This window comes from Telopea speciosissima, chromosome 4 (genome assembly GCF_018873765.1).
Source record: "Telopea speciosissima isolate NSW1024214 ecotype Mountain lineage chromosome 4, Tspe_v1, whole genome shotgun sequence".
Taxonomy (NCBI): domain Eukaryota; kingdom Viridiplantae; phylum Streptophyta; class Magnoliopsida; order Proteales; family Proteaceae; genus Telopea; species Telopea speciosissima.
Window position 1 is genome coordinate 69,858,644 of NC_057919.1, and position 12,774 is coordinate 69,871,417.

The 12,774-nt window shown below is 39.8% G+C and overlaps 1 protein-coding gene across 2 annotated transcripts in view; it reads right to left on the minus strand.

Annotated features, from left to right (window-relative positions):
* Positions 1-12,774, minus strand: part of LOC122659831 (ubiquitin-like-specific protease ESD4) — a 43,037-nt gene that overhangs the window by 28,216 nt on the left and 2,047 nt on the right. For both annotated transcript variants that reach the window (XM_043854971.1, XM_043854970.1), the window contains 2 exons: positions 12,466-12,558; positions 12,212-12,331 (listed from right to left, as the gene is read on the minus strand). In XM_043854971.1, the coding sequence (XP_043710906.1) occupies positions 12,212-12,331; positions 12,466-12,558 (213 nt within the window). The remainder of the gene's footprint in view (positions 1-12,211; positions 12,332-12,465; positions 12,559-12,774) is intronic.

A 12,774-nucleotide genomic window follows, 5' to 3' on the forward strand; every position in this document is an offset into this window, starting at 1 on the left:
ATCTCAAGAATGGTGATGAACATCAAATTCAAGCTCAACCCAAGAGGTGATTTCTGATGAACACTGAAAAGCGACATCTAACCAGAGGAAACAACGAAGCCGATGACCCAATTGGACAACCGAGAGGTAAGGATTTTTTCTCCTTAATTTATTTCATTTCTCCTCTCCTTTCCTTCTCCTTTCCTCCTCCCTTCAATCTATAATTTTTCTCTCTGTGTTTCTGTTTCTGAAATTCTCAGAAAATCTATCCAAAGAAGAGAAATTCATTGTGTTTCTGGGTAGAGCTAAAGAATGGGGAATGCTCTTAGGTATCTATGGGGTAACTGCTGCAAACCCTCAACTCAGGAATCTGAATCACTTGGTCCTCATGATGTCTCTGCTGCAACGGTTGGGGTTTCAGCACTTGCCCATGGCCTATGTCACTTTGACATCACAGCTCATATATTCCTATTTTCTTAATTTTCAGACTTGAATTCAGGATGATTGATTCAATTTAGCTCTTAACCCATCTCTCATAAAACCCCATTTTTTAGGTTTTCACAGTGGTTGAAGGTCTATTAACATTTCTAATTTCTTGATTGAGAAAGGTTCCTGAAGGATTATGCCAGCATGTCGTCTCGTTCAAGAAGGCTCAAGCTAACTGGTATTATTAATAAAAAAGGAAAATAATCTCCACAGTTTGGAATGAAAAGGAGGAAGAACAAGAACAGAATGGGGAAAACAAAACAGGTTTATCAAACACCATTTTGCAACCCAGAAACGTTATTCTGCAAACAAAAACACCAAAATACGTTTTTGGTGAGAAACAGAACAGAAACACGCGTAACGTTATCAAACGGTACCTTAGCAACAAATGATTGTGCATAACAAACAAGCTTCTGTTTCTTTTCTGATCCAAAAATAGAAATTACCATGCGTTACCAAACACATTTTTTTGTCCAGAAATTTGTCTCAGTTACAGAAATACAAAAAGTCATTTCTGAAATAGAAACATGACCCAGATTCAGAAGTATTATCATGCAGCGCCTAAAGGCATGGTTTTTCCTTTCTTCTTGCGGGAGTAAGTGAGAAACTACTCCCCTGCAACTTCTGGAACCTTAATGAGTAAAGCAAGCAGAAATTAGGCCCAGCTGTCAATAAAATTTGTACGAAGGGCTTTCTGGAATTTAAATTCGGACTGGGGATAATTTGGAAACAAAATTTAGAAAGGATGAACTTTACGGAAAATAAGAAGAAATCTGTCCTTGTTTGTAATTTTGAAACTTCATCAACCCCAACATATCGACACCATAGTTCAAGGTTTCGCCGAAATTTCAACGAAATGTATCAGTTCAGGATAGTTTCGACCCAAACGATAAACATATCGGAAGCTAAGATTTGCTGCATTTGTGGAAGATTTGTGCAAGATTCAAAGAGGGAAGACTTGTTTGTATTCTGGACTCCCATATCTTCGACTCTTTGTAACAAACCATGTATAACATTTGATAATTGTGAAATGGTTCATAATTTTATGTTTATTCATTCCCAATGCATTTTTTAGTTGTTTAACTAAATTATGTGTTATAATACTAAATGTTATGTTGAATAGGCCATATTAGAAAATGTATATAGTAGTGTACAACATATACTACCAACCTAGGGTCCGAAGTCAAACTACTACCATTTTGGGTGTATTCTTTTAAAATCTAAGAATTCCACAATGTTTAGAGGGCCATTTGGGCTTCGAAACCCTCACTCGAAACCAACCACTAACCTTCCAGGTTTCGACCGGAATTTTGCAGTTTCACGAAATATTTCGGTTTCGAAACCAGGCTCGAAACCGAAACCTGGAACTATAATCGACACATAGAACCAGAAATAGAACCAGACTTGATTCAAATTGATGCAGTTGCCTTAGCCTGGCTAGAACGATGTGACCCACTTTGGAAGCCTAAACCAAGAACCGGTCTTAAACTAATTTTATGGTCTGGCAAGGGCTGGTAGCTTACATAGAGAATGCAATATTTTATTTCTATGGGTGCGTAGATTACGTAGGATTACCTTTGTAGTTTCCCTTTCTTAGTTTTGGCTTAATTTGTTAACTTCCTCTCTCTCTCACACACACACAGGTACCCTTCTTCTTTCTTTTCTTTCACATACTCTAAGACTTCCTATGTTCTAGCGCTAAACAAGCCAGCAACAGATCAGAATCAAGAGGGAGCCTTGTTGATTTATTAATCAGTGTCGACTGGCTCTGAAATCTGGGTCGAAGGAAGTCTGTCTACTGGCGACTATAGTTCCAGAATCTTGGCCCCAGATATTTCTCCCTTAGGAAGCTTCGAAGTCAGATTCAGACCTGGTTTCTGTTCCTCCACCAGCGGCAGTTTCAGGCATCAAATACATCTCTTCTGCTTCATGCTTGGGCTGATAATGATGTACATCCAAGAGGGATCTTCAATGTCGACTCATCCCTGAAATTTCGGAGTCAACAGAGAACCCACGAAGGAGTAATCTCTTTTGAACTGCAGCTGTTTCCGTTTTCTGGGTTAGTCATCACCTTACGGTTGTGCTTTTAATCCTTTTTTACATATTTGTTTCCAGATTTGCCCCTCCCCTTTTCCTATTAACTCCTATTGTCCTTATTTGTTCTCTTCCTAGTTTACCCCTTTCACTAATACGCTGCATTCCATTCACTTGATTCCATTAAATTACGATCCTGCCAGCTCTACTTGCAACTTCAGTTTATTTATAGAATTTCTACTATTATTAAATATTTGACTATTATAAACTTGGGTGGGCCCGCAAGCAACCATTAAGGGTTAGTCCAACCAGGGTTTGCACCACAAGTTGCTCTATCTCAGTCAATATGAACCCAATCCAGTTGAAACTTTATTAGATTCTTAACTCTCAACCGTCTTAGAAACAAGAAAATGAACAATCACAATCCCAAAAAGATCACAAAATAAAATATTGTTTTCTACAACTGTGACGCGGTATCACTTGACTGGTTGGACCAGCATGATAGGCTTTGGAGACCCAAACCCGGACGGAACCGGTCCAACCCGGGATTTTGGTCTAACAAGGGTTGGAAGTAGTTATTTTTAGTTATCTAGTAGTATATTGATTTCTGTCTTTTATTTGTTTGAGTTGCATACGTAGGTTTAGTTTCAGTTTCATAGTCTAACTAGGACTCTTTTTATTTCTCTCTTTAAACACTTGCATGTGACCCAACAATGGAGACAGTGAACTGAATAGAAGTTTATTGGGTTTTGCTCAGTGAGAGTGTCTGATTGTGTGAACTCTTTCCCCTTCAGATTCGTTCAAGGAGAAAGAGTAGTTTGCATAGTCTAACTAGGAGTCTTGTTATTTGTCTCTTTAAATACTTGCATGTAACCCAACAATGGAGACAGTAAATTGAATAGAAGTTTATTGGGTTTTGCTCCGTGAGAGTGTCTGATTGTGTGAACTCTTTCCCCTCCCCTGCAACTCTGAAATCCTATATCAGGGTTTTCCATTCTCCTATCTGGCCCCCACCAATTTGGTATCAGATCCGAAGGATCCCTCTCCACCTTTCCTTGCAATCTATCTCCCCTTTTGAGTTCATTTTCTCTTTCCCCTCCCCTGCGTCTCTGGAATCCTATCTCAGGGTTTTCCATTCTCCTATCTGGCCCCCACCAATTTGGTATCATATCCCAAGGATCCCTCTCCACATTTCCTTGCAATCTATCTCCCCTTTTTAGTTCAGTTTCTCTTTCCCCTCCCCTGCAACTCTGAAATCCTATCTCAGGGTTTTCCATTCTCCTATCTGGCCCCCACCAATTTGGTATCAGATCCGAAGGATCCCTCTCCACCTTTCCTTGCAATCTATCTCCCCTTTTCAGTTCAGTTTTTCTTCCCCCTGTGATTCCCACAGCATCATCACCACAACCCTCCCGACCCCAACAGGAAACCTTCTCTCCCTTCTTTCCCCACTGTAACAGGGAACTAAAGAAAAAAAAAAAACTCCCCACCGCAGCCCTACATTCCCCCCTTTTGCCTCTGAAAACTTGATCGAACCTTCGATCGACCGCTTCCTCTTGCCTAGGGCTCTATCGCTGCAAACCATATCTCCCATCTCCCACTGATACTCTAACCCCAACCCACTGCCCACTGAAACCCAGCCCCATCCCTCCCGATTCCCCTTAGCAGAATCCCCACTGCCTTCCCTTTCCCCCTGTGAACCGATCAAACCTTCCCACCCTTTGGTTCCATCGAGAGAGAGACATAAACGACAGAAAAAAAGGGCAAAATCATACCTGGTTTCAAAAGATCGTCGTTTGAATCCCTCCTTCCGATACCAAACATCATGTGTTGACGTTTCCTTGACGAAGTCCAAGTCCCAGTCGACCTCCCCAACCGCGGGATCCTTTGCTGCTTGTCTCCTGGTAGAAGATTTTGAGTTCCTCACGTCTTCTGACTCCAAACAATAAGTCCCCCGCTCCCACCTTTTAAGACATGTCTGATTTTTAGGTTTGTTTATTTTCTTTATTTCCCATAGTGGCCCTGCCCCACTCTTTTTCTCATTTAAACTCTTATTCTCATGTTTTTCCAAGTATACCCCTCTCATCAACACTCATTGGATTTGTTCCCTTTGCTAGTTCAGTTTATTTACAATTCTGCCACCATCCTTATAACCTTAGTTTATTTACTATTTGGCATTCGTCTTTGAGTGTTTTCTTGCTTACCTTCACCATTGTAGCCAACAGTGAGATTCTCCAACAGCTCAACTCATACAAAGGTGAAACCGATACAAAAGTTGACACCCTCATTGAACTTGTCGATACCCTCACCTTAGCTGTCGGTTCCCTCCATACCATGATGACAACCACCGGCTGGTGGCTTCTGATAAAGGAAAGAGTCCCATGCAATCTGGGGATTCTTCCAACTCCATCCCACAGGACCTGTTTCATGATACCCACCGGCTGGTGGCTTCTGCTATGGAGCTGGTCGTTATGATGACTATGGAGCTAAAAGAGCAACAAAACTGGATGTCCTCAATTTTTATGGGGATAATAATCCAGAACAGTACCTTGACTGGATACACAGTTTGGAGACGTTTTTCAGATGGTACGGTTTGACAGGCCAAGAAAGTCTTATTTGCATGAGCCAAACTAAAAGGTACAGCTCGAGTTTGGTGGATCAAGCAACAGCAACAGAATCGGACCAGAGACATTGGTTTAGTTACTACTTGAGCTGAAATGCATGAAGTCATGAATTGGAGATTCTTGCCTACTTACTACAAACAGCACATGCACCTCAGGCTTGCATAGTTGAAACAGGAAAACCTAACAATTGAGGAATTTGTTGCTAGATTTTATTATTACACCACTCGATCTAATTTTGAATGGGATGAAGAAGTATTGGTGGCACAGTTCGGCAATGGTTTGCACTCTAAGATCAGTGTTGCACTCACATCCAATCAACTGCCTACAATGGAGGATGTACTAAAGGTTGCATATCAAGTAGAAGAAAGTCTAAATGACCTTACACTCGAAGGAACTTTCCAGACACTTTTCCTAGGGGTAATAGACTAACAGTTCCAGTCCATAGCAGTCTTTTCCCCAGGAAAAGTCATTCAGCAAACCACAAGCTCCTGGTTCATCTACGGCATTTTCACGGTCTAACCGACCATATTCTCCACCTCGGCATGAGTTCAACATGGCATCTTCACCACCAAATCGGCCATACTCTCCACCTCGGCGTGGTTCAGATAGACCTCTTGTGATGCCAAAGGCTGCCAATCAGTGTTTCACGTGCAAAGGAACGGCCATTTCAGTGCTCAGTGTCCCAACCGCTTGATAGCTTATGTTGATAAGGACTCTTTTATATCTTCTGTTCCTAAAGAAAACCTCGGTTTTGAGACAGTGGATTTAGAGCCAAAGCGAGAACTCGGTGGAGTCAACAGCAATGACAATGGTGAGGAGTGACACTCTTGTTATGTTCTTTGTCTTGTTTTGACCATTCACAAGGTCAACGAGGATGAAGATTAGCGCCACAATAGTATCTTACAGACCCGTGTAAAGTGCAATGGCCAATTATGTAGTCTAGTGATCGATGAAGGGAGTTGCACTAACGTTGTCTCTAAAGACATCATTCATAAGCTGAAATTGCTGACATAGCCACAGCCAATTCCCTACAAAGTCGCATGGGTGAACAACACTAATCTCAAGGTTACAAATAAGTGTTTACTCACCAACTTTATTGGTGGATTCGTGGATACAGTACAATGTGATGTCCTCCCTCTGAAAGTGTGTCATATTCTTCTTGGCCGACAGTGGTTATTTGATAAGAAGGCACAATATTGTAGGTATGCAAATACCTACTCTTTCAAGCACGGCAACAAAACCATGAAGTTTCTTCTCGCTAAGGATCTCCCTGACATTAAACTCAAGAAAATAGCAAGATCGTTCCTCCTCCAACGTGTTGCTTCAGACGACCTCCTTGGTCCTTTTCCAAACTCGAAGGAGTCGAGTTCTTTTCAGAGGAGGAAAATTGATGCGGTATCAATTGACTGGTTAGACCAGCATGATAGGCTTTGGAGACCCAAACCCAGACAGAACCTGTCCAACCCAAGATTTTGGTCTAACAAGAGTGGAAGTAGTTATTTTAATTATCAATTCGTTTATTTATTTCTGTCTTTTATTTGTTTGAGTTACATATGTAGGATTAGTTTCAGTTTCATAGTCTAACTAGGAGTCTTGTTATTTCTCTCTTTAAATACTTGCATGTAACCCAACATTGGAGATAGTGAATTGAATAGAAGTTTATTGTGTTTTGTTCTGTGAGAGTGTGTGAACTCTTTCCCCTCCCCTGCAACTCTGAAATCCTATCTCAGGGTTTTCCCTTCTCCTATCCCCCCCCCCCACCAAACTGGATCTGGCAGAACCAGACATGAAAACTCCGTGATGAATCTCAAAACAATTTGCCCTCAAACTGACCAGTTAGAATCAACTCTTGGGTAAGAATCAAACCACAAAGTTTCAGATCCAGGTTTAGATCTGGGGAGCCTCAAACTCGATCTCTGAGGGCTGCAATTACCACCCAGACCAGAGGCAGAGAATCAACTGATAAGAAGAAAAAGGAGAAGTTACAAGAAGAGAGGAAGAAGAAAGATCAGAAGGAAATAGAAGAGAGAAGGGATTCACACCTGAATCAAAAAAAAAGGGTCAGAAGAGAGGGAACAGCTGATAACCTGTAAGAAAAATTCAAACTGTAAACAATATTTAACTCTACTATTTGTCCACCGATTACATGAACATATAGCAATGGTTTCCTAATCGTAATCTAAAAACAATCTTTAAAACTGACTTAAACTCAATCTCCTAACCAGATCTTAACAGAGGAGTTCAAACCATCATGAACCCAAACTCTTAACTTGCAAACATCGACTGCTAAACATGAATTAAAATAATAATTATTAAATTACAAAAATAACCTCATATAAAAGAAAATACACTAGATACCCCTATTGAACCAAAAACCAGGTTTGGACTTAGTTCTTCTCGGCCTGTGCTTCTTCTAGACTAGGTCATGCCAATCCAACCAAGCATATGCTACTTGATACAAACCAGGGGTCCGAAAACCCTATTTGGTTCTCTATGGACCCGCCAAAATGTGCAATAGCCAAATATTAAACAATGGTGGCGATTCTGTAAATAAACTGAGGTTTTCAAAGAAGGTCGTTCAATCCATAAACACGTGCAATCCCATCTCCAACTGAGACCACTCGCCCGATCTCATCCACTTTCAAATTCGTGTAAAAGTTGGTAATTCTACTTTCTAATAGAGTCGTGAGTTCCACAGCTCTGGGAGATAATTCCATAATTCACAAATTGGATATTTTCAAGGGAGAAATCCGCTTTACTAATTGACTAAGAAAGCGAATCCGTAAACCAATCTCTCAACATTTTATCTTGGCACAAAAGTAAATACATAGAATCTTAAGGCCTACTTAAGGAGACAATGGGAAATGGATGAGAAAGGCATTTCAAACAAACTTGGAAGGGAAACAAATTATAGGGACAAGTGGCAATAAAAGAGGAGGGGCAATTTAGGAAAACAAAATAAAAATGTTTGACGGCCGGTAGGGAAGAAGGAAATTTCAGAGAAGAAATTAGATTTGCAGGGAAGAGGAGGCGGGGATTGCACAATCACTTTGGCCTCACAGGCACTCACAAACACTTGACTATTCTATTCTTCAAATCTGTCTCCAACGAAGGGGAATTACATCATATATAAAGAGAAATAAAAGACTCCTAAAAATAAGACTAACTCTCTAACTAGGAAACTAATTCGATTAAGGAAACTACATATACTACGTAGCTAACTTCTAAAATAAACATAATAAAATAAAGTAAAAAGACATTATTTTCCCCAAATAACTTAAATTCCTAAAATCCTAGGAGATCCAAAAACTCAAAATGGGAACGGTTCATCTTTGTCTGGATACCCTAATGGGTTTGGGTCGGTCCAAGGTAGTGTATCTGCATCAATTCCCCCGGTGTTGAGAAAAACTCACCCACGAGTTTTGTAAAACAAAAAAATCAGCACCATTCGATCGGCATCCATAAACATCGGCTTTGATGGGGCAAAGATCCAGTACATCTCATGATCAACCGTCATGATCGTCTGATGGGCATTAGCAACCAATGTCTCTTCAATGGGAATCCGATTGTGGGGTTTCACAACTGAAATCGGACCATCGACCAATTCTTCAATTGCAACCTTGATCGAACCATATACTTCAGTTTGAACGTCGCTTTCATTTTCCACATTTTCCTCCATATTTGATCCGCCTTCTGACGATTGTATCATGCTTTACATCTTATCATCACAGTTCAAAATCTCGCCAAAATTTCAGAAATTTTGACTAGGCCGAAATGAGATGCTATGTCGAAATGAAAAAATGCAATATTTTGGAAATTTTGATCATCTTGTTTCGGTAATTTTGGTCTAAAAATGACCGTTTCGTCAAAATTTTGGTTATTTCGGTCATTTTCATTTCGGTATTTTGGTCATTTGGGCATATTACACCCAGAAATGGCCAAGCAAAACTCATAGAAAAAATACAAAATTTCAGCATCTAAAAAATTTTGGTCTGGCCAAAATGGCCTTCAGAAATGAGATTTAATACTATGCTCATCATAGAAGTTGTTTTTATATTGGCAAGCTCCCGAAAACCTGTCTTCAAATTAAAAAGTTCTGTTTGCAATTTATGGAACCCATCTCTAGGCGAAAGGAGTAAATCGTATCTATCAACCTCCATGATGTAATGGGTTTATGATAACAATGGCAGAATTGTAATTCATTGGACTGCAAACTAAAGAGAAGAAAAGAACTTTAATGTAAAGTATTGGTGGGAAGGGGTAAACTTGGAAGAAAATAAAGGAAAGGCAAAATAGAATAAGAATAGAAGGGAGGGGGAAACTCTGGAAAGAAAAAAATATAAAAATAGCATACCCCGTGCACAAGGCTCCCACCACTGCGGGGTGTAGGGAGGGTCATAATGTAAGAGAAGAAAAATTATATAATACTTAAAAAACAAAGTAGGAAGTAAAGAGCCTCAAGAGGGGTAAATCGAGGAAGAGAAAGATTAAAAGAATAGGGACAAGACACGAGAACAGGAGGAGGGTTACCGTCATAACAAGAACACTAGTGGGGATTTGGGTTCTCAGAGGAGTTCTTCCTCACGTGACTCCTGCAGAGAAAATGGCGGACTCCTCGAAACAAGGAGTTTTAGTTGGGCTGCGAACCTCCGACTTCAACTATGATACAGCAGCTTCGAAAGAGATGGTGATGTGATGAAACCGACTGGGGGGGGGCTGCGGTAGGTGGAGTACTGGCATCAACTGTGACGATGAGCCAAGCCGGAGTGTAGGGCGACGATGGGAACCAGGTATGCCCTAGTCGATTCTCACCTCTGAACTTTTTTCTCGTCTCCTTTTTTTTTTTAAATTCCGTCTCTCTGACTCTCGCTCTCTTCTCTTCTTGCTTCTCTTTTTTTCATTTTCATTTTCTTATTTTATTGCTAGCGGAACACTGGGACGAACGGCGAAGGGGGGAGTCGATTGTAGTTGCTGTGAAAAGAAAGGAGGTGATGGGGTTGTCTCTGGGAATCGTAGAAGGGGGTTAAGGGGGGTGGGTTTGGGGTTTCAGTGGGGAGATTAAGAATTGAAGCGACGGGTTAGTACAGTGCTGGACTTGAAGGGATATTTTGGGGTTGCAGTGAATCGAAGGGAGGTGTTAGGGTCTGCTGGAATTTTTTTTTCCTGCTGGTGTACACGGCAGAACGGCAATGGGAAAAAAGAGGTTAGGGAAAGAGAATGAGATGAGAGAGATTAACAGGGAAGGGAATGAGAGAGGTTGATGGGGAAGGAGATGAATTCTTTGCAGTTTCGGCGAAATTGCGACCATGTTTCGGATTTCGGTATTGTAATATTGTTTCGGTCAAACCCTTTGTATAAAATGCAATTAAAATTACACAGTTTCGATGAAATTTCAACCATGTTTCGAGTTTCGGTATCATTTTGCTAGTTTCAACTCCAAAGAGGGAAAATTCCAACAAACCCTGAATTTTTATGATTTTTGGCCAAATCACTTCCACATCTTTGTAATGAACCATGTATACCATATAATAGCTATGAAATGGTTTCCAATTTTATGTTTATTCATTCCCAAAGCATATTTTAGTTTTTTAATTGAATTATGTGTGTTCTAGTATTATATTTGGTGTATATAACATTGTACAGCATACAACATACACTGCCAACCTAGGGTCCACGAACTTCCACTTCATTAGATAAATCCCCTCATATACTACCAATCCATTAGTGACAGTGAATATGAGAGTGCAACCCATCACATTGGATATAACCAAACAGTGACACATGTAATAGTTGAAAGAGAGATTAATAAAGAGATGTTCTCCTCTTTGGAAACTTGTCGGCAAAAAAAATACATGTTGGAGATCATGATATGTAATCAGAATCAGATTGGGTGAATCGCCTGATTTGAATCAGAATCGGCAGCACCCGATCCTGATTCAGCCAATTTTTAACCCCTTTTTGAACCACTGGTAAATAATGTTTGATCTTCATTTTTTGCCATTGTTTCCCTCTTTTAGTAAGTAAAATAGCAGAAAAACAACGAAAATTATCTCTTATAGCAAGATCCCTAAGTTTATTGAATCAAAAACTCCAAGAACTCAAAAATTTTGTAACAATATTTTGCTTCTTTTCCCGATTCCATTTCTAGAGTATCAACTGATTCCAGCCAATTCCGATCCAGCTGGAGTTGGAATCAGCAGGAACTGATCTCGTACTCGATTCCGTATTCTTGAACCTTTTTGGGGATACAATGCTTCATGGAAACAGCCTCTCGCGAAGCGGGGGTAAGGCTGCGTACATTTGCCCCCTCCCAGACCCTGCAGTGACGGGAGCCTCGTGCACTGGGTTGCTCTTTTAATGCTTCTTCAAGTATAGATGATAAAACAGCAAAACATTTCCCCAAAAAACCATCCACAAATCACAATCAGGAAACTAACTTCACATGGATAAACTACCCAAATACTAAATGAGGATCTGATGCAATTCTGGAAATTTCATAACTTCCACGAAAAAAGTGCTTTCTTTGGCCAGATTTTTTAAATTTATCATATGATGAATATAATGTAAAATTAACCAGGAATCATGAGCAGTAATGTATAAGATGACTAACCGAAAGAAAAACAATTTCTAAATCTTAGTGATACAAGAAAATCGAGTAAAACATAGATCATACAAGAATATAACCCAAAAATAATGGAACAGATTAACATTTAATCCCAATAATGGTAGACTATTTCAGTCTCTTATTTTTATCTCTTCTGTGCACCCACCATCTTCAATGAGCAGATTCATAAACATGCCCAAGAAAATTAATACACCAACATGCTCCCCATACTGTTGCACCTGGTCAAATCAAGAACATTGGCGAGCCTAATGCATGGATACATACAGAAACCATAATATTACACTCAGAATTGGCAAAACAGATTGTATTCATAGAAAATCTATGCATAGGACCAATTTTATTGCCCAAAACAAGTTCTTGACAAACTAGGTTAAGCAGCAGAGTTCTCAATTTCATGTGTACAATGTACATCTCTAAAAGCAATGAAATATTAACTTCAATAAAATGCACCAGTCAAACGTACCAGTACTTCTAGCGCTTGGGGATCCATGCCTTTATATGAATCAAGATACTGGAATTTTTCATCCTTTTTGTTGATAATAGCCAAGACCCAGTGCGCTTTTTTGTGGATAGGAACAAATATCTGCAAGAATTTTTGTAACACCACCATAAAGAAGAATGGCATTCCCATATCGATAAGTTGAACAGTTATCATTATATATATATATATATAGAGAGAGAGAGAGAGAGAGAGATGCTTAGAGGGGGCAAACTTACTTTGTCACATTCAATAAGGCTATACCCGATCTTCCTCATGGTAGTCCATCTCCTCACAGCTTTGAAATCATAACCATTTATCCCACTAATCAACTAGAAAACGAAACAACACAAAGAAAAGAAAAAAATATATATATCAAACCCACAGAGCTTTATCAATTGAAACCAGATTGAATGACCCTCAAAAAAAAAAGAACATTAGGAACAGCATCAGAAGTACAACACCAATGGCCCAAGCCTTAAGATTTTAAAAAAATAATTTTGAACAGGAAATGAAGGGGGGAAAAGATATTCCCTGGACCCAGGTCA